This window comes from Sceloporus undulatus, chromosome 6 (assembly GCF_019175285.1).
Source record: "Sceloporus undulatus isolate JIND9_A2432 ecotype Alabama chromosome 6, SceUnd_v1.1, whole genome shotgun sequence".
NCBI classification, from domain to species: Eukaryota; Metazoa; Chordata; class Lepidosauria; order Squamata; family Phrynosomatidae; genus Sceloporus; species Sceloporus undulatus.
Window position 1 is genome coordinate 109,602,893 of NC_056527.1, and position 24,102 is coordinate 109,626,994.

Here is a 24,102-nt window from a genome sequence, read left to right on the forward strand (position 1 = left end):
AGAGATAAAACCTTTAGAATTATTATAAAATTCAAACAATTAAAATGTATATAATATATATAATCACATAAAATACACTGTATAAAATAATAATATAAAACTACACAAAATTGATTTTCCTTCCCTGTTTCAAAGGAACACACAGAATAAACAAGAGCGTATTCGGCGACACTAAAAATCCTAACATTTTTCTTGAACATGTCATTTTAGAATAAGAAAGAAGCTTCTAGATTATCTGCCCCCCCCCTTTTCTTCTCCCCTGCCTTTATTCCTCTCAGATACATTCGTTTTTGTGTAGCATTTGTAACATTTTAGAACTGGTTGCCTTCCGTTCCCCCCCTTTTTTTCGTGGAATGGTTTCTCCCAAGGAGAAAGGCTTTTTGCTCTGTCTCTGAAACCGGTTTGATCCGGTTCGGAGGCCTGGCCTGGCTTCTCCTGAATGGCTCTTTGGGGCGTTGGCATAGCAACCGTGGAAATTAGGTCAATAGCCCAGACCCAAAGAGACATTCTCCATAGATGGGAATGGAGCATGAGGGAGGCCTAGCTATGGGCCACAGCATGCCCATGTTATATTATATTATTATATTATATTTTATAAAATATTATAATATAATATATATTAGATTTATATGATACCATAAGTTATAATATAAATACCATAAAAAAAATAAAAATAATATGTTATAATAATAATTAATAATTTGTTTTATTTATATACCACTATTCCAAAGATCATAGCGGTGAACAACAAGTAAGCTAATTAGCAAGTAAGCTAATTTGCCCCCAACAGTCTGGGTACTCATTTTAGCGACCTCGGAAGGATGCAAGCCTGAGTCGAGCTTGGGCCCTTTTGCTGGTCTTGAACTCGCAACCTTGTGGTTTTGAGTAAATGGCTGCAGTACAGTATATTAGATTTATATACCATAAATTATAATATATTATGATATAATATATATATATATATATATTTATGCTAACAAATTATAAAATATTATAATATATATTAGATTTATATGATGACATAAACAATAATATAACATAATATATATTATATTTATATGATAAATATAATGTATATTAAATTATATATATTGTAACATAAAAATTTATATAATTCATAATTATATATATATTATAATACTATGTATATATCTATATTATATATAGATATTAATATTAATATATATTATATATAATTAAAGCTATTAGTATCATTAATATATAATATATATAATTATGTACTTTTTTTAACCTGAGAGAAAACCTTTCTAGGAATCTCTAGTACAACTCTATGGTCAATATCTGCCAGAAGTGGACAGAATTGCACCGGAGGGCCTACAAAAGCCTGGAGAATCTCTTTGTGTTCCTATTATCATGCCATAACTTCTCCCATGTTCTCATAGTGAACGTGGCATTTACTGTGTAAAAAGGGAGAAGCAGGTACAATTTACATTGTTATGAATTGCTAACAATAAACCAATTGAGAATGGCATATGTAAGAAAAGTGTGTCAGTGGCAAGAGACAGAAAAAGCAAGCCCATTATCCTCACATAGACACAAATGCATCTAATGATGGGAGCTGTAGCACATAAAAGTGTATGTCAAATACTGTTTGTTGTTCTTGATGCTTACATAAGACTGACTGTTGTTTCTACTTTACATAGTAAATACATTCATAATGCTTATATTCATATCAGTGTTATCTGAAAACACAGAAAAATTATTTATATCAAACAACTAATATTAAATAGTAACAGTGCTTTCATAACAAACTGGAGATCCAAGGATGCCACAAGCAAATAGTAAAGGCAGTTTTACTTCACACCAAGTGAAATAAATCGCAAGTTTTAACTTGTTTCCTATAGCAGTTCATTGGCTTCTCCCAAGAAGAACAGAAACTCTTGTAGGTTAAAGGACTATTTTTGGTAGTGGGATGGGAAACTGACCTGAAGAGATGTGGCCATTAAGTGGATAAGCCTAGCTAGGGAAAAAGAGTGCATTGGTTTTTCATTTTACTGCTGAAAACCGGGATCCGTGTGGCCAAGCAACATCTGTGTGGTCAAGATGGTACACAATCATTAACTTCTGTTGTGAAGTCAAAGGCTTTCATGGCCGGCATCCATATTTTTTTGTGGGTTTTTTGGGCTATGTGGCCATGTCCTAGGAATAATCTCTTCTAGAACATGGCCACATAGCCCGAAGAACCCACAAAAAACTATTTGTGGGTTGTTTGCTTTTGCCAGAACCTATTGGGAAGGACAATTCTTCCCCCAAGAGTTAATTGCATGCACAGCAAATGTTAGCAATGTGCGAAGTATGGACAATGCATTGCCTGTACTGAAGTGCCAGAGAGACCAAATAGAAGAGCTCTGCATTCATAGAATCACAGAGTTGGAAGAGACCACAAGGGCCATCCAATACAATCCCACTCTGCCATGCAGGAATACACAATCAAAGCACCTCAAACAGATGGCCATCCAGCCGCTCTGTTTAAAGTCATCCAAAGACAGAGACTCCATTACTTTCCAAGGAAGTGTATTCCATTGTCGAACAGCCCTTACTGTCAGGAGGTTCCTCCTAATGTTGAGGTGGAATCTCTTTTGCTGTAGCTTGCATCCATTGTTCCAGGTCCTGTTCTCTGGAGCAGCAGAATACAAGCTTGCTCCCTCCTCAATATGACATCCCTTCAAATACTTAAACAGGGCTATCATATCACCTCTTAATCTTCTTCAGGCTAAACATCCCCAGCTCCCTAAGTCGTTCCTCATAGGGCATGGTTTCCAGACCCTTCACCATTTTTGTCGCCCTCCTTTGGACACGCTCCAGTTTCTCAATGTCCTTTTTGAATTGTGATGCCCAGAACTGGACACAGTATTCCAGGTGCGGCCTGACCAGAGCAGAATACAGTGGCACTATTACTTCCCTTAATCTAGACATACGTTAGCTCTGTGCAATGACTGAAGTATGCTATATAAGCAAATTTGATTATCATGTCTAATTTATGTGCAATTTACCCAGCTCTGAGTTGCCTCAGTATAGATTTGGTGTTTTGCAGCCTGGATTATTAACTCTGCCCTGTTTACCAGTTTCTCTCTATGTAACACTAAGAGCCAAAAAACATTAATCTCCCAGGGCATCTGTGGCCAAGCAATATCAGAGTGTGGTCAAAATGAACAAGTTATAAATGAAGAACAGACAAACTTGGAGAAGCTACAGAACGTTACTTTTTGCCTACAGGGAAGTGCAAGATCCTGTGCTCTCCTCTGTTCTCTCCGCTCCTGAATTAATGGAGTGCAAACTACTTTTGCACTTTCAACTCAGGAGATTATCCTTCTCGTCTTCTAATCTCTATAGCCCCCTCTTTGTTACCCTCCCTTCTCTATTATCTTTAATCTCTCTCTCTCTTCGGGTTCCTTCCCCTCAGTCTTCATACATGCCTTAGTCTCCCCTATCCTGAAAAAAACCTCTCTCGACCCCTCTTCCTTGGCTAGCTATCGTCCAATCTCTCTTCTTCCTTTTCTCTCTAAGGTGTTGGAACAAGTCGTCTATTCACGCTGTCTTGAGTTTCTTGAAACCAACTCCATTCTGGATCCCTTTCAGTCTGGTTTTTGCCCACGGCACTCCACAGAGACGGCCCTTACTAAGATCTCAAATGATCTTTTGCGGGCCAAGGCGAATGGCCTTTATTCTATCCTTGTCCTACTCGATCTGTCTGCAGCCTTCGACACCGTGGACCACTGTCTCCTGATAGATGTACTCTCTGACCTTGGTTTCTCGGGCCTTGTTCTCGATTGGTTCACATCTTACTTGTCAGATCGATCTTTTTCAGTGGTCTCGGGTGGTCAGACCTCGTCTTCTGTCCCCTTATCTGTTGGAGTTCCTCAGGGCTCTGTTTTGGGTCCCCTTCTGTTCTCTTTATATACACTCTCCCTTGGCAAACTTATCAGTTCTTTTGGTTTCTCCTACCATCTTTACGCCGATGATACCCAGCTGTACCTTTCCACCCCTAATCTTTCACCAGAGCTAGAGCAGCAAATGTCATCCTGTTTAACAGCTGTCTCCCACTGGATGCACCATCGGTGTCTGAAGCTCAATATGTCCAAGACTGAGCTTCTTGTTTTCCCTCCTAAGCCCACCCTTCACTATTCCTTTTCTATTTCCGTCAATAACATCTCTATCCAGCCAGTCCAGGAAGCCCGCAGTCTCGGTTTCATCTTTGACTCCTCTTTGTCATTTATCCCACAGATCCAGACTACAGCCAAAGTCTGTAGATTTTTTCTCTATAATATCGCCAAAATCCGTCCATATCTCTCAGCTTCTACTGCAAAGACACTGGTCCATGCCCTAGTGGTCTCACAATTAGACTACTGTAACCTCCTCTTGGCAGGGCTTCCTCTCTCTCACCTCCACCCATTAATTTCTGTTCAGCATTCAGCTGCACACATTATTTCACTCGCTCGCCGTTATGATCATGTCTCCCCTGTTGTCTTCCCTTCACTGGCTCCCTCTTCCTTTCCGCATCAGATACAAACTTTTGCTACTCACCTTTAAAGCCCTGCATGGGCTGGCCCCTCTTTATTTAACTGATCTTCTCTCTCCCTACATTCCTACTCGCACTCTCCGCTCTGGTAGCCAAAGTCTCCTCTCTCAGCCCAGGATCTTCTCTGCCCTGTCCCGGATCTGTCCCTTCTCTCTTGCTGCCCCTCACTCCTGGAACCTTCTTCCTTTGCATGCTCGGCTCATCACTTCCCTAACCAGCTTTAAGGCTGAGCTGAAAACCATATTGTTTAGGGAAGCGTTCTCAGGGAATTTGTGATTGTTATCTGGCTGTCTGACAATATTTGATATGATGTGATTTGTTTTTATATTTGATGTTTTAATCTGTTTTTTCCTTTCTATATGGTAATTTTATCTATTCCTCTTTTAATTGTTATTATCCTAGAATGTACGCCTTGGGCAGGCTTTTATTTACTCCTAATTTTACCGACTTTGTACAGCGCTGTGTATAATTACAGCGCTATAGAAATAAAGTTTAATAATAATAATAATAATAATAATTACCACATGGGGCTTTTAAACCACAATTAAAGTTGGAAAATAGCACCTTTGGTGATACTTATGGCACAACGTCACTTCAAAGCTGTAGCTACCATGTCTGCAAAGCAGGGTTAGGGCATCCCTTTTCATTGACAGGGGATGTCCATCAATAAGGCCCCAATTGCACTGCAATGGCATTAGTCCTCTGGTGCAGTAAGTTCCTCCTGCAGCAGTTCTGACATTGGGCAGTCAGATAGTGGCAAGCTCCTCCTCTCCCCCATTCCCCCCTTTGCTATTTGCAAACATTTTTAAACATTATTTAATCTTAGTTTTACTAAAGTGCATTGCCATCATTGATAAATTGTGTTACAAATAACACAGAGAGAAACCAACCACAAGGAAAGGCATGCTGGGTAGGGCATAGGGCAGGGGGCAGGGTTAAACAAGAGTCTGGAAGAGAACAGAAGGGCCTGTTGATGCCAGAAACAGCCCCAATTGCACTTTTGCAGGGACATGCGATAAGGAAAGCTCCCAAAATGGTGCGTTTACTTTTACTAACACGATTGAGACGAAAACAGGGATTGTGTGGTAATGTCCTGAATTTGCAACAATAGATGTAAGCCATGGAGAAAGGGGGAAGGTGAGAGGAGGACATTTTAAAGGCAGATGGAAAGTGGGATGACAAAGGATTAATTAGAAAAATGGCTGCTGAAGAACATTGGAGGGATAGAAAAACAGCATCAAGAGAGCTGAAGGCAGGGAAGTTTGGTAAAAACCAAACTGATAAGATGGGAAGATGTCTGATTTTATTAGAAAGCCACACATGAACTTTATCAGGGATAAATTTTAAGTTACCACCTTCACCACAATAACACATTGACTTCTGTAAACAAATCCAGTTGGTTCCATTTTAAATTCTCCCCCTCTCCATATTGCAAACGCATTCAGATGCCAATCACCTAGTTTATCAGCTAATGTTTTCATTGTTTCATCGAATAAATCATTAAATCAGTTCACACCTTGGAAAGTAAATTATCTCTTTCCCCTTTTTTAAAATATGAATTCTGTTCTTTCACTCTGCTTGCATACTAAACATTAATAATAATAATAAATGTATTTATAGCCCACGTCTCCCAAAAGGATCGAGGTGGGTTACAATAAAAACATAAACAATATGTATCATACCTAACATAATTAAAAATTACTCAATCTCCTTACCCCCTATTATAAAACTAAAGATTCATATATTAATTTTGCTTACATTTGTATTCCTTACCTATTTAGCACATCATCTGTTTGTTCTTTATTTATCTGTCCTGAAATAGACAATTTCTTCTTACAATATTTAAAGACTGCTTCCCAATCTTTTCCCCATTTCTCAATTGATTTTTCTCTAATTAACACTGTTAATCTATCTAACTTTAACATATCCAATGTTTTCATAAGCCATTCATCAGTTGTTGGGAGTTCAGAAGCTTTCCATTTTTGTGTGATAGTAATTCTTGCAGCTATTATTAAATATAATATACATGTTAGATGCTTTCTTTCCTCTTTACCATCCACTATATTGAGAAGACAGAATCCAGGCTCTAGCTTAATTTTAGTTTCAAAAATTATCTGTAATTACTTATGAATCTCTACCCAAAACTATTTTGGAGTGTATTGAATGGTCCCATGTTTCAGGCCCATTTTACCATACATTATTTAACTGTTTCCATCTCTGTTTCTCTTTTCAATAACAGTTTATATATGTTAGATATGTTAGCTTTCTTATTTGTCCACAAAATCTCATCAAGCTCAGTTTTAACATTTGTAATACCTTCTACCTTTATTCATTCTTTAAGTTGCCTAAGAAAAAACCATTGACATTTTACACTATCTTTTTCCAATTCTTCTTCCGTTTTTATCCTTGACTTTCTTTCCTCCCTAATTAAAAGGTCTTGATATTTTAACCAGCCTTTTCTTCTTGCCGTGTTTTTCTTCATCGGTGCCTTGTGTGAAGATACCCAATCTGGCAATTCTCCATAAATTTTGTTTTTACATTTGTTACAAACTCTTAGTAATGATTGTCAAATTATATCATTAAATTCTTTGTTAATCTCTAACTTATTGTACCACAGATATCCATGCCACCCGTATCTCAAATTAAATCCCTCCAAAGTAAGTAATTTATCATCAGTCAAATAAATCCAATTCATAAACCAGTCAATACAGCATGAATAATAATAAATCTTTAAATCTGGTATGCCTAATCCACCTCTTTCTCTAACATCTCTCATTATTTTCCAGCGAATCTTTGGCTTTTTTTCAAGCCCAACTGTATTGGAATCGAAGTTTAGTTTAATTCAGAGATGGCTTTGTATGTTTGTTGTCTATCTTAGTTTAGGCTTGTGCTACAGAAAAATAACAGTTTATAAAAAGCTGTGATGAAAACCTAGCCCTTTTTCATTGTCAAATATAAACAAATAAGGCTGTTTTCTGCATTGTTAAAAATACATAAGAAACATGCTACATAATAGGGGAATCATTAAAAGATTAAAGAGCAGTCCTAAAAATAATTAGCACACAAGCGGTTTGAAGAAAGAAAGGAGTTCTCTTGTTACAGATAATTCATTGCTCTCAGACAAAAGGCACCTGGATCTGGTTTGGTTTGAGGCATGGGACCTTTATCTGCAGGTGAATTCCAGTTGTCCTGGAAACAGGTGGGGCTTCTAGTCATCATAATAATGAATTAATCCAAATCTTCGCAGCCCACATCCTTTCTCCAGAGGCCTTTTCAAACACTTGCATGCTTTTCAGGTTCAGGCAACAACAGGATGGCATCCAAGATGCTAGAAATGGCTCTTGCGGTTCATTCAACATAGGTACGTGTATCTGGTTAGGGACTAGAGCCAAGGGGCTAAGAGAAGAGAAAAGGATGTAACGTTTCTGGGTTTCATTCCCAGTTCCAGGAGGAGGTTCATCTGTACCGACTCCACCTTTGGAATGAGTTATGTGTTCCCTTAATTTACTTTCTATTTCTAGCTATGTCACACTCTCTCTCACACACACTATTGTTTCTTTGTGCTGCTTCTCCAAGAACATCAATAAAGGAGAAGAGAATTGATTCAGCTTAAAATTCTACTCACGCAGAGAACACTTTCTCCAGGAAACATAGTACTGTATTCTGTTTCCATTTGTGTGTTAGATGACTTTTGTCAAAACATTAGAAATTAATGACCATGTAAAAATCTTCAAGGATACCACTTCCTCCACATAGGATGGGCAGATTGACAGATCTTTTCTTCATTGTAAAGAGTGCTAATCCAAAATCAAAACAGTGCTTTAATTTCTATGCAGATCCTGCTTCAAAATTTAATCACGTCTTCAGTTAATTATACCATTCGTTGTTTGTCATTATCTCTCTGCAGTAAATGAACAGTAAAAGAAAGTGGTGCATAATTTGATTGTGCAGATTCAGAAGTCAAAGTGGAAAGTGATAAGAGGTAAGAGAGAGGACATAAAGGAAAGACAAGGAAGAAGGAAGGAAAGTCAATGGAAAGGAATGACATAGGCAGGTCTGTAGGTGGGAATCAGAAAGCTAAGAAGAATATAGCATGGATTGGGCAGGATGAATGTGATATGAGCTTGCCTAGGTTTTAAGATCTGCAGAAGAGGCCATTCCTTGAGTCCCACCACCTTCAGAGGTATGTTTGATGGGGACACAAAAGAAAGTCTTCTTGGTGGCAGCTTCTAGATTATGGAGTGCCCTTCCCCAGGGAAATTACACAATTGAGAGCCAGCCTTTCGGCATTGGATTAGGACTCTTCAATTTTGTTGTTGTGTGCCTTCAAGTCATTTCTGATTTATGGCAACCCTATCAAGGGGTTTTCTTTGCAAGATTTGTTCAGATGAGTTTTACCATTGCCTTCCCAAGGCTGAGAGCATCTGACTTGACCTGGGTTCAAATACCTGCTCAGTCATAGAAATCCACTGAGCGATCTTGGGCATATCCATCACTGGAAGCTGAGTGGAACTCTATTGATGAGAGTTCCTGAGGCCAGCTTTTAATATGAAACCAAATGTTAATGTGCTAGTGGGTGGTGATGCTAGAAAGTGGTAAGGCATTGAATATAATATCTAACGTCATATGTTGTGATTAATTAATTATTTTTGTTGTTAATTGTAACCACACATACCACCTGGCCACTTCTACTGGAGCTATAGTTGAGTAGAGTGAGCAGATCATCTCAAATCTTATGCACTATCAAAAGCAAAAGATGAATATTGTAAAGATTTTGGTATAGCAATAATTTGAGGGTAGTGAATGTATTTCCTCCTTACTTCCATTGCTGCAAACTGAGGTCTAAGTGTAAAAGTAATTTGCTCTCAGTTAACTCACCATGGAAAGAGGAGAGGAGGAGGAAAATCCTGGCCTTCCATGTAAGTTCAGGCAAAAGCAAATGACTGCAGCCGCTCATAGCCTGCTTGTTTTCGCTCATTCATAACTTTGGCCACCTTTACTACATGTTGCTGTTGCTTGGCCACCTGATCCCTGGTTTTCATCTATGAAATGTTTGAAGGTGCAAGTCTTAGATCCAGAGCCCCATGGACCAAAGCCTAGCAGGTCCCCTAAAGAAGCTTTCAGATGGCAGTTTAACTGCAAAATAAACATGTCCTGAATTGATGCTTTTGTTCATAACTCGTTCCCAAATAAAACTTTTCCCCCTTCCTAATTTCATTTCAGACACTTCCTGTAGCTTTCCTCCTGATAATGTTATGACAGAGACACTTTTGGACCCCAGCATCCCTGGTATCTGGAAGTATACCACATACAAAAGACAACCATCCAATTCATCCTTTTGATTAGCAAAACTGTCTCTGGTTCCCACCGCAGTATGGATGCTGCTTCTTTGCAGCCAGAACAGTGTTCCCCTGAACAGCACTCATCCATGAATGTAGAAGCCACGAAGCTGCCTGGGAATCTCCCAAAAGATATGGACAAGAGACTTAAAAAAGGCCCAGTAAAAGAGAACCAAGATCAGAATGGTGACCATAATCCCCTGGGATTTTCAGACAAGTCGGTGGCTGAGGTTCATCATGAAAACCAACACCCAGATGCCCCTGAAATTGATCCGTACTATCATCACATCAACTGGCCACAAGCAGTAGTAGAAAAGTGGGCAACTGACAAACTGAACAGGGAGAAGAGTCTTGATTCAGACTCAGCAGCTTTTATGAGCAATGCAGCTGCTGCTATGGATCTGGGGTAGTCAGAGGAAAGGCATGAGGGTTCGCATAGCTCCTGCCTTCCACCCCTGTATAACTGTAGAATAGCAGCAAAGAATACCTCAAATACCAGGCAACAGATGGAGGAAAATAGGTAATAAGGTGGAATCAGCTGTGGAAACAGTCTTTCCATTTGGTCAGTTGAAAACCCTGTTTGTACATTCTTAAATTTCAAAACATTCAGCAGAAATGCTATGCTTCCATTCTAAAAAAAATCTGTCTACAAATGTGGAGACAAGTCTTGCTTTCTCTTGTGGAACCACCTGAATGAGAATAGGGATTCTCAGGAACCTAGCTAGGTTTTCTCCAGTCACCAAACTGCAAAATCTCAGGAATAGAGGCAACAGGCAGAAAGCACAGTGTCCCTATGCACAGAGGAACAAACATATAAATACAGTGCCTACACAAGACTTTTAAAGGCTTTTTTATTTGACATTATAAGTGTCTACAGACCTGCTGGAAAAAATTAGACCCTTGAGGACAGAATTGAGCTGAGAAGAATCCTCCTTTACAGGGAATCCTTTTCAGGATTCCCAGCACTGAAGCTTGGGACCTCAGAGCTCCATTGAGAAAGTCAGGGTAGTGTCTGCCATCTTCCTTCGGTAGTCTTCATTGAACCTCTCATTCTGAGCCACTGTGAAATGGTTCTTCCAGTCACCAACTGTCCCTGTAGGACAAACACACACAGTCCCTCAAATGTAGTTAGACAGATATAAACAGCCACTCTACTCTTGAAAAGCCCACTGTAGGTGAGAAAAACATTTTATTTTCTCTCTATTCCCAGCACTTTGATTAAGAAGTAGTAATTCCACAAAGGAACAATGTGCAAGCCTCTGCCTCAGAAGATGCTGGGTAGTTATATTTTTAAAGCTACAGAGAAAGGGCCACTAAGGTCCAAAACAGAAACAATCCAGTTTGGGACTGCTTTAAGTGCCCTGGCTCAGTGCTAGGGAATCCTGAGAACTGTAGTTTATTGTGGCACTACAGCTCTCTGACAGGGAAGGTTAAACGTCTCACAAAACTACAGTTTCCAGAATTCCCAGGTACTGAGCCAGGAAGCTTAAAACAGTCTGAAACCGGATTATTTCTGTTTTGGACCTAAGTCTTCATCACTTACTTGGAATGAAAAGAAATCGCTGTCATGGTGCAGGTTACATAACATTATATATATTAGCTACATAGAAAAGGCACTAAGGGGCTGTACAAACAAACTTCACGCCGCGGCCCTGATCCAGTCTTTCCAGGGTGCGAAAAGGAGCCAGAAAAGGCAGCTCTTTTTTGCGCCCTGGTAAAGGCGCCACAGCCGAGTTGCCATGGCTATATGGCGCTCCTTCAGTGCTGCGTGATATGGACACAGCGCTAGAGGAGTGGCGCGCAGCGTCATGACACCCTAGAAGGTGGAGGCAGGACATGCGTCATCTGGACACAACACCCCGACTCCACCTCCAGGATGGCCTTTGAGGCCGGTCTGAACTGGGTCTAAGAAATCTTGTTACTGAATTAGAAAGATGCATAATGAGACACCAGCAGAAAGAGTGTCTCAATGAACACCTGCACTCCCTAGTCGGTGTCCTGAGGCACAAGTGTATTTGTCACTTCGTTGACTCCCCTGCATAGTAACTTAATAGCAGCCCTTTACTGGATACAGAGATTACAGAACTGCCCGATTTTTAATTCTCATAGACATAAGTCCACTTATGAAGATGAAGTCCACAACAAGACAGCAGCCAACATTTACTACTTAAAGACTATTTCCTTCAGGGGACATGACTGGAGGTGGGAGAGTCCTACCTTTCCGCATGAATGGAGAAATGGACTGGTCCATGATCGAGAGGGGCACTCCAGCCCGGTTGGCCATGGGGTTGTCCTTCATGACTTCAAATGAGGTCTGGTGAATAATCTTATCCAGTGTCACCTCATCTAGTTGCTTCCCTATAAACTGCATCACTTTCTGGATTTCACGTTTTGGATTCTGTGGAGAGAGAAACAGTCTGGCAATAGCAATTGGTGGTTGAATCGGGAGAGAGACCAGGCAGAAGAGCCCTGGGAACAAATTTTATGACCTTCTAGAAGGATACAGCAGACAAATTGGCTTAGACTTTTAAAAAAACATAATTTTGTAAAAGAGCTTGTGAGGACAACTCTCACCAAAACCTGAATGAAGAACTGATTCTGGAGCATTATACAATCAAATAACCAGCCTCTGTAGTTTTTGTTTTCTGTCATGAGTTTATTGCCATGATTTGGTGTTTCCTTTTTTGCCAAAAGGCAATTGGAGCATGAGCACAGTTGGTAATTTTACATAATATCTTTTTTAAATCTTTGTTTTTATTGTCAAGATGTATTTGAAGTTAAAACAAATAAAGAATTCTTATGTTTCACTTTAACATGTTGTACGCGTTGCAGTAAAATTACAGATTGCATATATACAAGATGTCATCAAAGTAACTTTTCATAGTATTTTACTCAAACATTTTGACTTCCTGAAGTCTCTCTGTCTCATGTAGACTTGGGTCTTTATTCTAATCCACTTCTGTTCCTTCTGTCTGTTTATACATGTTTAGCTTCAGTATACAAATATTGCTTTTTAAATTCCTTGAGATACCAAATAAATTATGTTTTGATGATTTCCCATTTAACACATGCATCAACTTATCCATCTCTATAATCTCTAACATTTTTATTAGCCAAACATCTAGTTTGGGGGGTGGGTAGGGTCTTTTCTAGTAATTTCTGGGAACAACCTCTCCTTCTCAAGACTTACCTAGTTGATTATTGCTTTACCTAAAAGTCAAGGAGATTCTACTCATCTCAAACCCTTTCCCTTCCATCTTTCGGAAATGAATTTAGATAGATGATCAGAGAGTCTCCACTAGTTCTTTCTAGATTGATCTACCTTTTTGATATCTTCATAGAAGAGGTAGAGCACATGGTGGGTATCTTTTGCCTTCCACCAGCCTTTCACATGGTCGTACCATGGGCCCCATCCAACTGGAAGAAACAGAAAACCACAATGGGGTGTTGGGTGCACAGTGAAAAGTCCCTACAAGAAGGCAATCCACACTCAAAAGGGGAAAAGGCTGTTCAAAATGTTAGGAAAAACTATGGTTGCTACACGCTTGTACACTCTTCTGCACAAATACTGAAAAACAACCCTCTGTTCCCCCCAATAGTTACACTTGCTGGGGGATTCTGGGAATTGTAGTCCACAAAAGGAACTTTTGTCGGAGCTTGGCTAAAATGACAGGCCAAGGCTGAATTCAGTTTCAGAAAAGTTCTCACAGAGTGATTCCTTTGGTGAGCAAAGATTGGGAACAAAAATACCCACAGATTTTAGCATACAGCTCTTGCTTCCAGTACCTAAGCTTTAGGAGAGTTGTCTCAACCTTCTACAATGGGGGGAAAAAGAAACAATATCTGGGAGGTGAGCAACTGATGTCACGGTGAAGGGACATGGCCATATGGAGAACCCCAGAGGACAAGGATCAGCCCAAAGATCTGAGATGTCTCGCCATTGCTTTAGGTCATTATTTTAGGTCTTGTTGCTTCAGGTCGAACTTCATTACAACTAACAATAGCATTTAACAGCCGTGACAGTCATAAGTAATACACAGTCAGTGTGATAAAATTGTTAAAAGTGTCAGGCTGAGATCTAGGTACAAATGTTAATGGAGTCAAGAAGCTTGTAAGGCTGTTCTGTATGAAGAACCATTGCCCTGAATTCTTTGAGGAAAAGTGGAATAAAATGTATTAAATCAGGGTCCACAACTGTGGCCATATTAGTACCCTCAAGATCTTGAAGGGCCACACTTTCCACCATAACTCCCTGTTATTTAAATATAAAAATAAATGTTTTTGCCCTCAAATACCCTAAAGGAGGTGGGGGCATTTTTGCCATTTAAGGCCTTCCCCCCTGTGCAAGAGAGGCCATTTTTACCAAACCATATATGATTTTTTTGTACCACTTCTAGGTCACATCTTTTTTTGGGGGAAAAGGCATCTCTTGGGTCTAGGTTGGCTGCAAGGTGGCAAAATTTGGTGAAAAGGTCATCTCCCACTTTCTAGAGGGGAATTTCTGGCATTTTGCAACAAAAAATTAAAAAGAAAACCACTTTTTGGGAAATGTCTTTTGATTTTTCTTAATCCTTGGGGCTACAAAAATAGCCCTGTGGCCGCCAGTGGCCCAAGCCCTTTGCCCATCCTTAAATTAAACAAATAAACGAGGCAAATAAAATATTGGGACATCATATGTCATTTTGCATGTTTCCTTGAAAAAGAGTTCCACAAAGTGTGTTTTCCCTCACCTTTGCCTGCCATGAAAGCCTCAAAATATTCATCCCATGTTCCAGGATCAGGGACCACTTTGCTCATCCTTTGAAAGTGGAAATAGGACACCATGCAGTCCTTGGCATTCCTGGCCACATAAAGGAACTAATGGTATAGACAAAGTAAAGAAACATTTATTTAATTGTCAAATAATCTTAATTTTCCATTGGGAATCTCACAGCTGTATATTAGATCTCCATACTATACACTGCTATAACTTTAGCAATGTAATGGCATTGTGGGTCCTCAGACATCCAGGATCAAACAAAGGTAACAGGAAGCTGACATGCAGCCCATACAGACAATTGTTGTTTATTTGTATAGCGCTGTATGATTTACACAGTGCTTTACATAATCATACAAAGAAGATAAAAATAAAATAAGTCCTGCCAGTGGCTTACAGAATATTTTAAATATTTATATATTTACTGCAATTGCAATTAATTGTATCTAACTGGGACACAACATCCACTCTGACAATACAGTGTATGTGGTACAACAAATCATATATGGCTGACCCGTTTACGCATGTGTAACAAAGAATCACACACAAAGTCAAAAATTAAAGAACAAAGCCAAAAGTTACTGGATAAAATTGCTCTCTCTCTCTCTCTCAATCATCTATTTGATTTATACTCCTTCTTTCTCCCAAAGTAAGCTTCTAAAGCAGTATATAAATACCTCACAAAACTATAAACCCCATATTCATACCAAAATCCACCAAACAGTAATACCTTTATGGGCCAACTGAAATGTACAATATACTTGTTGCAAGCTTTCGAAGCTCCACTGGCTTCTTCATCAGTGAAGATGCTACAGATCAACAAGAGCAAAACAATAAGATATGTTAGTCAGATGCCTGTATTTTGTTGTTCCTGTCCTTAGTTAAGATGATATGGGGGGGACATGTCTTGCAGGTTGGCCTCTCCTCATATGCCCTCACCATATCATCTTAACTAAGGGCAGAAACAATAAAATGCAGGCATCTGACTAACATATTCTATTATTTTTCTCAGGTTTGGTTTGTAACATCTTGCCTGAAGAAGAAGCCAGTGGAGCTTCGAAAGCTTGCAACAAGTATATTGTGCATTTCGGTTGACTAACAAAAGTATCATTGTTTGGTGTTTTTTGTTTGAGTTTGCTGAATGACCAACACAGCTACCTCTGCATATTTTATAAATCCCACAGTTCTGTAAGGAGGAACCATGGCAGTTACAGTGGAAACATAGTCCTATAACTGTATAATGGATAACTAGTCAGGAATGTCACAGAAACCTGAAAGTGAAAATGGGAAGCGGTTGCTCCATCTTGTGGCCTAAATGTAGTTTACAAGCCAAGTACTGAAGGTTGGCTATATCCACCGTTTGAAAATATTTTAAAAATATGTACTTCCAAAAAGCAAACCATGTTTCATATAAAGGGCACCCATTTTACTATGATATTGTATATAGTGGGACTTGAGCATCCATAGATATTGGTACCCTGTGAGGGGTCCTGGAACCAAAACCCAATGGATACCAAGGGCTCACATGTTACTGAACCTCACATCTAGTTTGTCCCTAACTTTACCCAAAAATGTTTGAGGATCAGTAAAATTCAGGCTGTGTTTTCAAAGTACACAGTGTGAAAGTGTTACTGTGAGCATTATCAAATTAGCATCAAATTGTTAAAAGAAAAATGATTATTTGACATTAATTACTAAAAGGGAAAAAATTACTTAAAATTGCCATTCCTCACTAAATTACCCGAACCAAAAAAAAAGGTAGTAATTAACCAAAAATAACATCATGGACAAATAATGATTACAAATAACCAGATTTTAACATTGTCAAACATGTTGATGAAACAAGAAGAACAATAAAAAAGATAAGTGTAAAAGGTAAAACCAAACTTACTTTAAACAAGTTGTTTCCAAGCTTTGCTAAACACAGAACCTCATTTCCCACCACTTACCTTACAGTTTTGTTCCCAAAATGAACGAGGGAGCAGCTGCACAGGCAGATGAGTCTTTAGAGTCCGTGGGGAAGGCATTGCTTCTGCTTGGTCCACCCCTGTTTAAAGAAGGCCAAGAAAGAGATGGCAGATCATTTCTCGTCTTGAAGGCAAAACACTGTGAAAATTTATTTTTTTAAAAATACCAAGTTCTTTCCAACAAGTTGTAAGTGTTCAAATTTTGCAATGCTAATAAAGATCCTCTAATAGAAATCATTAGCCTTTCTCCTCCATTTGCTATGCAACCATCCTCAAGGTTCTGCCAATGTGGGATGGAGAGGAGAAATCAAGGCAAGTATGTCCAGAAAATAGTGGACTCTCCTTCTTTTTTAAATAGAGGATGGATTGCTATCTGTCAGGGATGCTGTGACTGTGTTTGCATCCAGGCTATTTCAAGGACTGTATTTTCCTAAATGAGGCTGTCTGGGCTCCAAGATCTTTGGCCAAGGCCTTTCTTTTCAGCCCATAATCTTCACATCACAGGCATGTTATATATGAGAGGGCCTTCTCCTGAGCTTTTAGAACTCCTTCCTTAAGAGACTAGGATGGCTCCCTCCTTGCTTTCTTTCCATTAAAAAGTTGTCTGTTATGATAGAAGTTTACGATCTCTCTGCTAAGGCTTTTAATAGCGTGTCGTTTGTCTTTTCAGCAGCATTGTTTTAAATACTTTATAAACTCTATAGATAGTTGACTTGCATGTTAACATTAATTTCCCATATCTTTCTACTTACGTCTTTGCATCTGGTTTTTATCTGGGTTTTTTTTTTTTTTTAGTTTTTGTAAACTGACCTGAGTCTCAGTTTTGGGGCCAAGGTAGAAATATAAACTACTATTATTATTTATATTTATATTCTTATTACTACTACTACAGAACTGCTTGGAAAACAGACTATAACATCTTTGGGATTCCTTCAACACTACACTTCTATGGCCCCATTCCAACTCACCTATTTGCAAAATGGGTCTAATCTGCACTAGAGAAATAAAGCAGTTTAATACCACTTTAACTGCCATGGCTACATGCTATGTAATTCTGGGATCTGAAGTTCTGTAAGATATTTAGCCTTCTCTACCAGAGAGCTCCAATGCCACAACAAACTACAAATCCTAAAATTCCATAGCATTAAGCCATGGCAGTTAAAGCGATGTCAAACTGCATTATTTCTACAGTGCGGATGCAGCCTTGTTCCTAAGTTTGCCAAACTTGAGCATGGCTGTTAACAGCAAATTCTCTTGGAGGGCTCCTATTCAGAGGGTTAGCATAAACAAAAGCCGCCTTGAAGACACATAACAACAACCGCAATAACCTGAGGGCTGAGGTGGCCGTGCCCATTCAATGAATGGGTGTCGGCGATGCAGGGGAGCTCGCTGGCATTTCTCCACATCACCTTCCTGTTGGATCATGTCAACGATCTCTTGGATCCATGTTGTACCTTGGCAGGGTGAGAAAAGAGGGAGAGAATTCAGTCTAGACACAGTGCTGTGCATATTCTACAGTGATCTCAGTTGCGCACAAGATCAGGTACTTTCTGTAACCTGAATACAGTACACGCATTTTATCAATAGATGGTGTATTTGCTATGCTATATGTTTCTTCTGCTGGTCATAACAAGGCGAAAGGATGTGCACAGGCCTTTAGATCCCTCTTGAGATTTTGAGAAGCATAGTACAAACAGTTCCAATTTGCCTTTCAAATTTGCAAAGGCTAGAAATTTGACTTTTGAAAAGATGAGCCCACAGAATCTCCTTCCTATCTATTTATTCATTAATGACATTTCTATCCTGTCCTTTTTCTAATAGATGGCTCTCATATCATCCAACTGCCCTGATTGGGCAGATACAGTCCTGATAAATCCTTTGTTGTCCCACTTTTTAAGCTGCTTTTAAAATGTCCCAGTTTTTCTCTCCTCTTCTCACTTTTCCTCAGTTTACTTCAGTTGCTACAAACTGAGTTCAAAGTGTAAAAGTAGTTTGCACTCCATTGACTCAATAGGCGGGGAGAGGAGAAAAGCGGGCAGAGCCCCTTCCCAGTAGGCTCAGGCAAAAGCAATCCGCTGCAGCTTCTTCTAGCTTGTGTCTTCTTTTACATTAATAACTTCTGCCGTCTCGAGCACAATCTGATGTTGCTTGGTACCACATGCCTCCATTTTCATCAGTAAAATTGGGGGGTTATGCATTTTGTAGGGGAGTGGGGTTCAGAGGGAGTCTATGGAGTTTTGCATGGAGCTTGCAACCTGCACTTTTCTACTGGAATCATCTGTCAGAAGTCAATATACATAACCCTGGCAGAAATCATCCTGAGTTATTTCTACACTCAGTAGCACTTGAAAAGGTTCCTTTTTTTGAATTACAACTCCTGGTATCAGTGACCAATCATATGGTCACTGGCCCTGCTGGATGGAGGATTTTGAGAGATGCAATCCAGAAAGGAACCTTTCCAAGCTTGGCATCCTCTGCGAGCTGTTTGACAGCAATGGTGCTCTCACAGACAGATGCTGCTTTGTCCCCAACTTCCTTACCTGCTTGGGGTGAAGTGCAAATGAGAAGATCATCTGGCTTGCTTGGAAGCTCTGATCCGGGCCCATTCATTGCAGGTGCTTTGTGGCCAGGGGATGCCATCTATTTCCCCTAATGAGGGCTTCCTTTGGCTAAAGATCTTCCCTTGTTCTCTCCCCGACATTCTTTACAACCTGTTTGATGATACAAAAGAAGAGGCAAAAAGTCATGGCTCGATGAGTGGAAAAGCAAATCTGTGTTACAGTATTAGTTTTAGCCTTGAGAGAGCAAGTCATAGGAGTTTATCACATGAAGGAGATTGGGAGTTTATCATGGTAATATCCCAGAAAAATAATGTAATTACATGAAATGATTTCACACGGCGTTGCACAAAACCCGCCATTAAAGTGGCCACAAAGAAGCATTACGTTCATCTTTTTACTTTTGGGATTTCAGTGACAATGCATTTCCGATAAACTTATTGCACAATTACTCGCCATTTTGCTTTATTTCTGGGATGCTTTAAATGCACTTTAATCTCTCTTTAATGCCAAAATTAGCCCCAGTGTGATAAACTCAATACTTTGAGAAAACTCACTGAAATTGGTGGAACTTGTATGTTCTGTGCCTTCAAGTCAGTTCCGGTTTATGGTGACCCTAGGCAAACTATCATGGGGCTTTTTTGGCAAGATTTGACTAAATCTGAATCCAGCCCACTGTGAACAACATGGACTACACTGAAATTATTTTCCTCCAGTTCTCTCTCACTCACTCTTTTGCACACAGAGACAGTTAGAGAATAGCACTGGAAGGTGTGACTCCCACCTTGTTTAGGCACATTCTGCAAATGCCAAAAAGTCAGGAAAGGTGAGGGTCTGAAGAAGAACCTAACAATCCTTGCTCATGTGGACAATGAGTGTTCATTCAGAATAACACCCTCTTCACTACCCTCAGAAATCCCCAATTGCATAGAAATCCTGGAAAATTATTTCTACCTTTTGTCCTCGGTGTATGTTGAGCTAAGTTTCAGCGACTTCCGGACTCCTCCTGTCCCAGTGAGAAAAAGAATTGGTGTGCAATTGGTTATTAGGCTAAAAAGCCTGGAAGGTTCCTCCCCAGAGGAAGTGGATCAAGGTTTCTTCCTGTCAAAGCTCTAGTGAAACTCTTGTTTTTTCTTTTTTAAATGCTATGGCTTTAAATGCGAAGATGACCTTGTGACAAAGCAGATTCCACTCTTCAAAACTACCCCCCCCCCAGTTTCTTAAAACTTTGCCTTAGTTAGATCACTTGTGAGCAGGAGAATAAACCGGTGTTCTTGGAACTGCAAAGATTTACATAGCATGAGTAAAGCAGGGTGTGCCAAGCACATTTTATCTTCAGATAGCGGTGTGAAAGAAGGAATGCTGACTGGCTTTAAGAGCTGCAATGAGATGAAAATTTAGCTCAGATGGGAGACTAATGAGAATTGAAGGAAGAAAAAGAGATTACATAGGAAAGTGTTTTATTCCAGATCAGTGTTTTATCTAACTCACTACTTACAGTTACAAACAAAAACCATCAGTGATACCTTTATGACCAACCGAAATGCACAAAATTATACTTTTAATCAGTACTTACAGTGTTTTTTTGTGGTTTTTTCAAGCTAGTGGCCATGTTCTAGAAGGTGCCAGCCACAGATGCTGGGTGAAACAGCAGGAATAAACTCTTCTAGACCATGGCGGCCATGGACCGTCCCAATTGGTCTTGGGTCCGATGCATTTTGCGGGTAATACACTCGATTTGGTCTTTTGTACGGATGCGGAAAATCCGTGGGCGGAAATAACTAATATTTCCCCCCGCATGGACGGATCATTTCCTTGTGGAGGCAAAATCAAGGCTCCTACCCAGATCCCCCCCGGGGGTGGTGGACCTATTAGGAGGTCCACCCTCGAAGGCTGATGGAACCCAGAAGGTTCAAGAGCCTTAGAGGGTACATGGTTGGAGATGACGGCGACTCTGTTGATGCCCTGACTGGTATCTGGGATACCAGTCTCTCTAGGGCTATACACAGGATCGCTCCCAAGCCCCTCAGGCCTGCTTTCAAGCGAAAGCCCTGGTATACGGAAGATCTCCGGGTGAGAAGCGGGTCCTGCGATGGCTAGAGCATCGCTGGCAGAAACACCTACGCTTAGCCAACTAGACTCTCTAGACCGCCTTTTGGAGGACTACGGAGAGGCGATACAAGCAGCTAAGAATTCGTTCTATGATGCTCGTAGGCGTCCACGGAGTCGCGTCCAGCAGAGTTGTTCAGGGTAGTCAGGAGCTAACCCAGCTCCCTCCTGCCCCGAACCAGATCCTTGAACCTTCTAAGGCCTGCTGCGACCAATTTAACAACTTCTTCGTGGATAAAACCTCTCGGATAAGCGAAGGTCTTAAAGCCGGCATTAGGGCAGAATCCAGAGCAGAGGTGTCCAGAGTCTCCGTGGACTCTATTAAACTGGATCAGTTTGAGTTGGTTAGTACCGATGATGTGGACAAGATCCTTGGAAGTGTTCGGAAGACAACCTGCTCTCTCGATCCCTGTCCCTCATGGGTTAGCGGCTCAGGGGGGACCGGTGGTAACTTCTTTGTTACACCGGATTATAAATACATCTTGAGGGACGTGCAATTTCCATCCAGCTTAAATTGGCCATAGTAAAACCGCTGTTAAAAAAGCCCTCCCTCGACCCCCTGATGTATAATAATTATCGGCCTGTTTCGCTGCTGCCATTTCTGGGGAAGGTGATCGAGAGGGCAGTTGCAATCCAGCTTCAGGCGGTCTTGGATGAAACGGATTATCTGGACCCATTTCAAACCGGCTTTCGGCAGGTTACGGGGTTGAGACGGCCATGGTCGCCTTGGTCGATGATCTCCGTCTGGGCATTGACAGGGGAAGCGTGTCCCTGTTGGTGCTCTTGGCATCTCAGCGGCTTTCGATACCATAGACCATGGTATCTTCTGGAGCGCCTGGCGAGGTGGGAATCGGGGCACGCGCTCCAGTGGTTCCGGTCCTACCTCTCTGGGAGGTTCCAGACGGTGCAGCTGGGAGACATGTGCCCGATAAGAGGGCCCTCACATCTGGGGTCCCTCAAGGAGCCATTCTGTCTCCCATGCTTTTCAACATTTACATGAAACCGCTGGGAGAGATCATCCGGAGACATGGGGCGCGGGTTATCATACGCTGATGACACCCAAATAGTCTTCTCTATGTCTCCGACTGATGCAGTGACTGGGGATGGTGTCTCTCCTCTCGTGGCCTGTCTGGAGTCAGTAATGTGCTGGATGAGGGAAAACCAACTCAGTCTGAATCCAGAGAAAACGGAGGTGCTCGTGATAGGTTCCCCCGGCCCGGGGATGATGGTGGTTCCACCTGTCCTGAATGGGATCACACTTCCCGTGAAGGACTAGGTACGCAGTCTGGGGGTGCTCCTTGATTCGTCCCTCCACCTTACAGCTCAGGTGGATGCGACGGTCAGAAACACCTGTTATCAGCTTTGGCTGATTCGCCAGCTGCGTCCCTTCCTGGACCGGGGCCACCTTGAAACAGTAGTACATGCTCTGGTAACCTCTCGTTTGGATTTCTGCAATGCGCTCTACATGGGGCAGCCCTTGTACCATACCCGGAAGCTACAATTAGTCCAGAATATGGCAGCAAGGCTGGTTACTGGCATACCCAGAGCCAGCCACATAATACCAGTGCTTCAGGATTTGCACTGGCTGCCGATTCGCTTCCGGGCGCAATACAAGGTGCAGGTTATTACCTATAAAGCCCTAAATGGCTTGGGCCCAGGATACCTTGAGGACCGCCTCTCCCCATACAATCCGCCCCGCGCTCTCAGAACATCTGGGCAGCAGTTATTGAGGGTCCCAGGGGCCAGACTAGTCTCCACATCTAAGAGAGCTTTTACCATCTTGGCTCCGACCCTCTGGAATTCTCTGCCCTTTGAGCTCCGCTCGGCCACCTCCCTGGCCCAATTTAAAAAGGGGCTTAAAACATTTCTGTTTAAGTTAGCATTCCCCGATACAAGCCCCAATTAGCTCATCCCCCCCCCCAAGCCAGCAGTGGCAGCTGGCTTGATTATTCATATGATTATTTATATGTTGTATTTTAACTGTAATTAATGTATCGTGTTGTTTTTAAGATGTTGTACACCGCCCTGATTGCATAGAAGGGCGGTATAGAAATAAAATTATTATTATTATTATTATTATTATTATTATTATTATTATTATGGCCATATAGCCTGAAAAACCCACAAAAAACTATGGATGCCAGCCATGAAAGCCTTTGAGTTCACAGTACTTACAGTGTTGGCCATGCAGCAAAATACAACAAAATCCACAAATCCACAAAACAGCAATACTTTATTGACCAATCCAAATGCATAAAATATATCAAACATTTCTTCTCCTGCATGATTTTTAATTTTTTACCTGAAGAAGCCAGTGAAACTTTGAAAGCATGTATGGTTCAATGTGCATTTGGTTGGCCAGAAAAGGTACATTTGGGTTTTTGTTATATTTCACTGACTCCTAGTGGAATTCCAGAATTTCAGACATGGAACTTTTCCAGATCTGCCTGCAAATTAAAGGATTCAGCTGGAACCCTTTTCTATATTATCATGTCCTTGTGCTTAACAACTAAGCTACCACTCTTTATCTAGGTCTTCAGGTTTCTTCTGTTAACAATGAGAGTCAAACTAGATACTAAGGAGAATGTGCATTAACTTTTTCTCACTTACCACAATAGAATTTCCTCAAAAATATGTGCAGCAGCCGTCAGACCTTCAATTTAAGTCCATGTTTACCTTTCAATGACCAACCAGAAAAGCAGACAAAATTGGAAAGTGAGACTCAAGAGTCAAGCCTTCTGGAATCTCTGGAAATAGTGTTCCAGTCAGGTATGGTCTCGACAGCTAATCCCAATCTCTTGTACTTAATTTGATCGACAGCCTTGTGGTCCAA

At 40.8% G+C, this 24,102-nt stretch overlaps 2 protein-coding genes across 2 annotated transcripts in view; both read right to left on the reverse strand.

Moving 5' to 3' along the window:
- PRSS8 (serine protease 8) overlaps positions 1-24,102 on the reverse strand; it is a 687,619-nt gene that overhangs the window by 63,971 nt on the left and 599,546 nt on the right. The gene's annotated exons all lie outside the window — the stretch shown is intronic.
- LOC121933330 (sulfotransferase 1C2-like) lies at positions 10,720-18,052 on the reverse strand. Its single transcript, XM_042472904.1, has 6 exons — positions 17,931-18,052; positions 16,585-16,682; positions 14,610-14,736; positions 13,202-13,296; positions 12,097-12,277; positions 10,720-10,972 (listed from the first exon to the last, which is right to left on the reverse strand). Exons 1-6 carry the CDS (start codon positions 18,025-18,027, stop codon positions 10,860-10,862), a joined length of 711 nt encoding a protein of 236 aa, XP_042328838.1. The 5' UTR covers positions 18,028-18,052; the 3' UTR covers positions 10,720-10,859.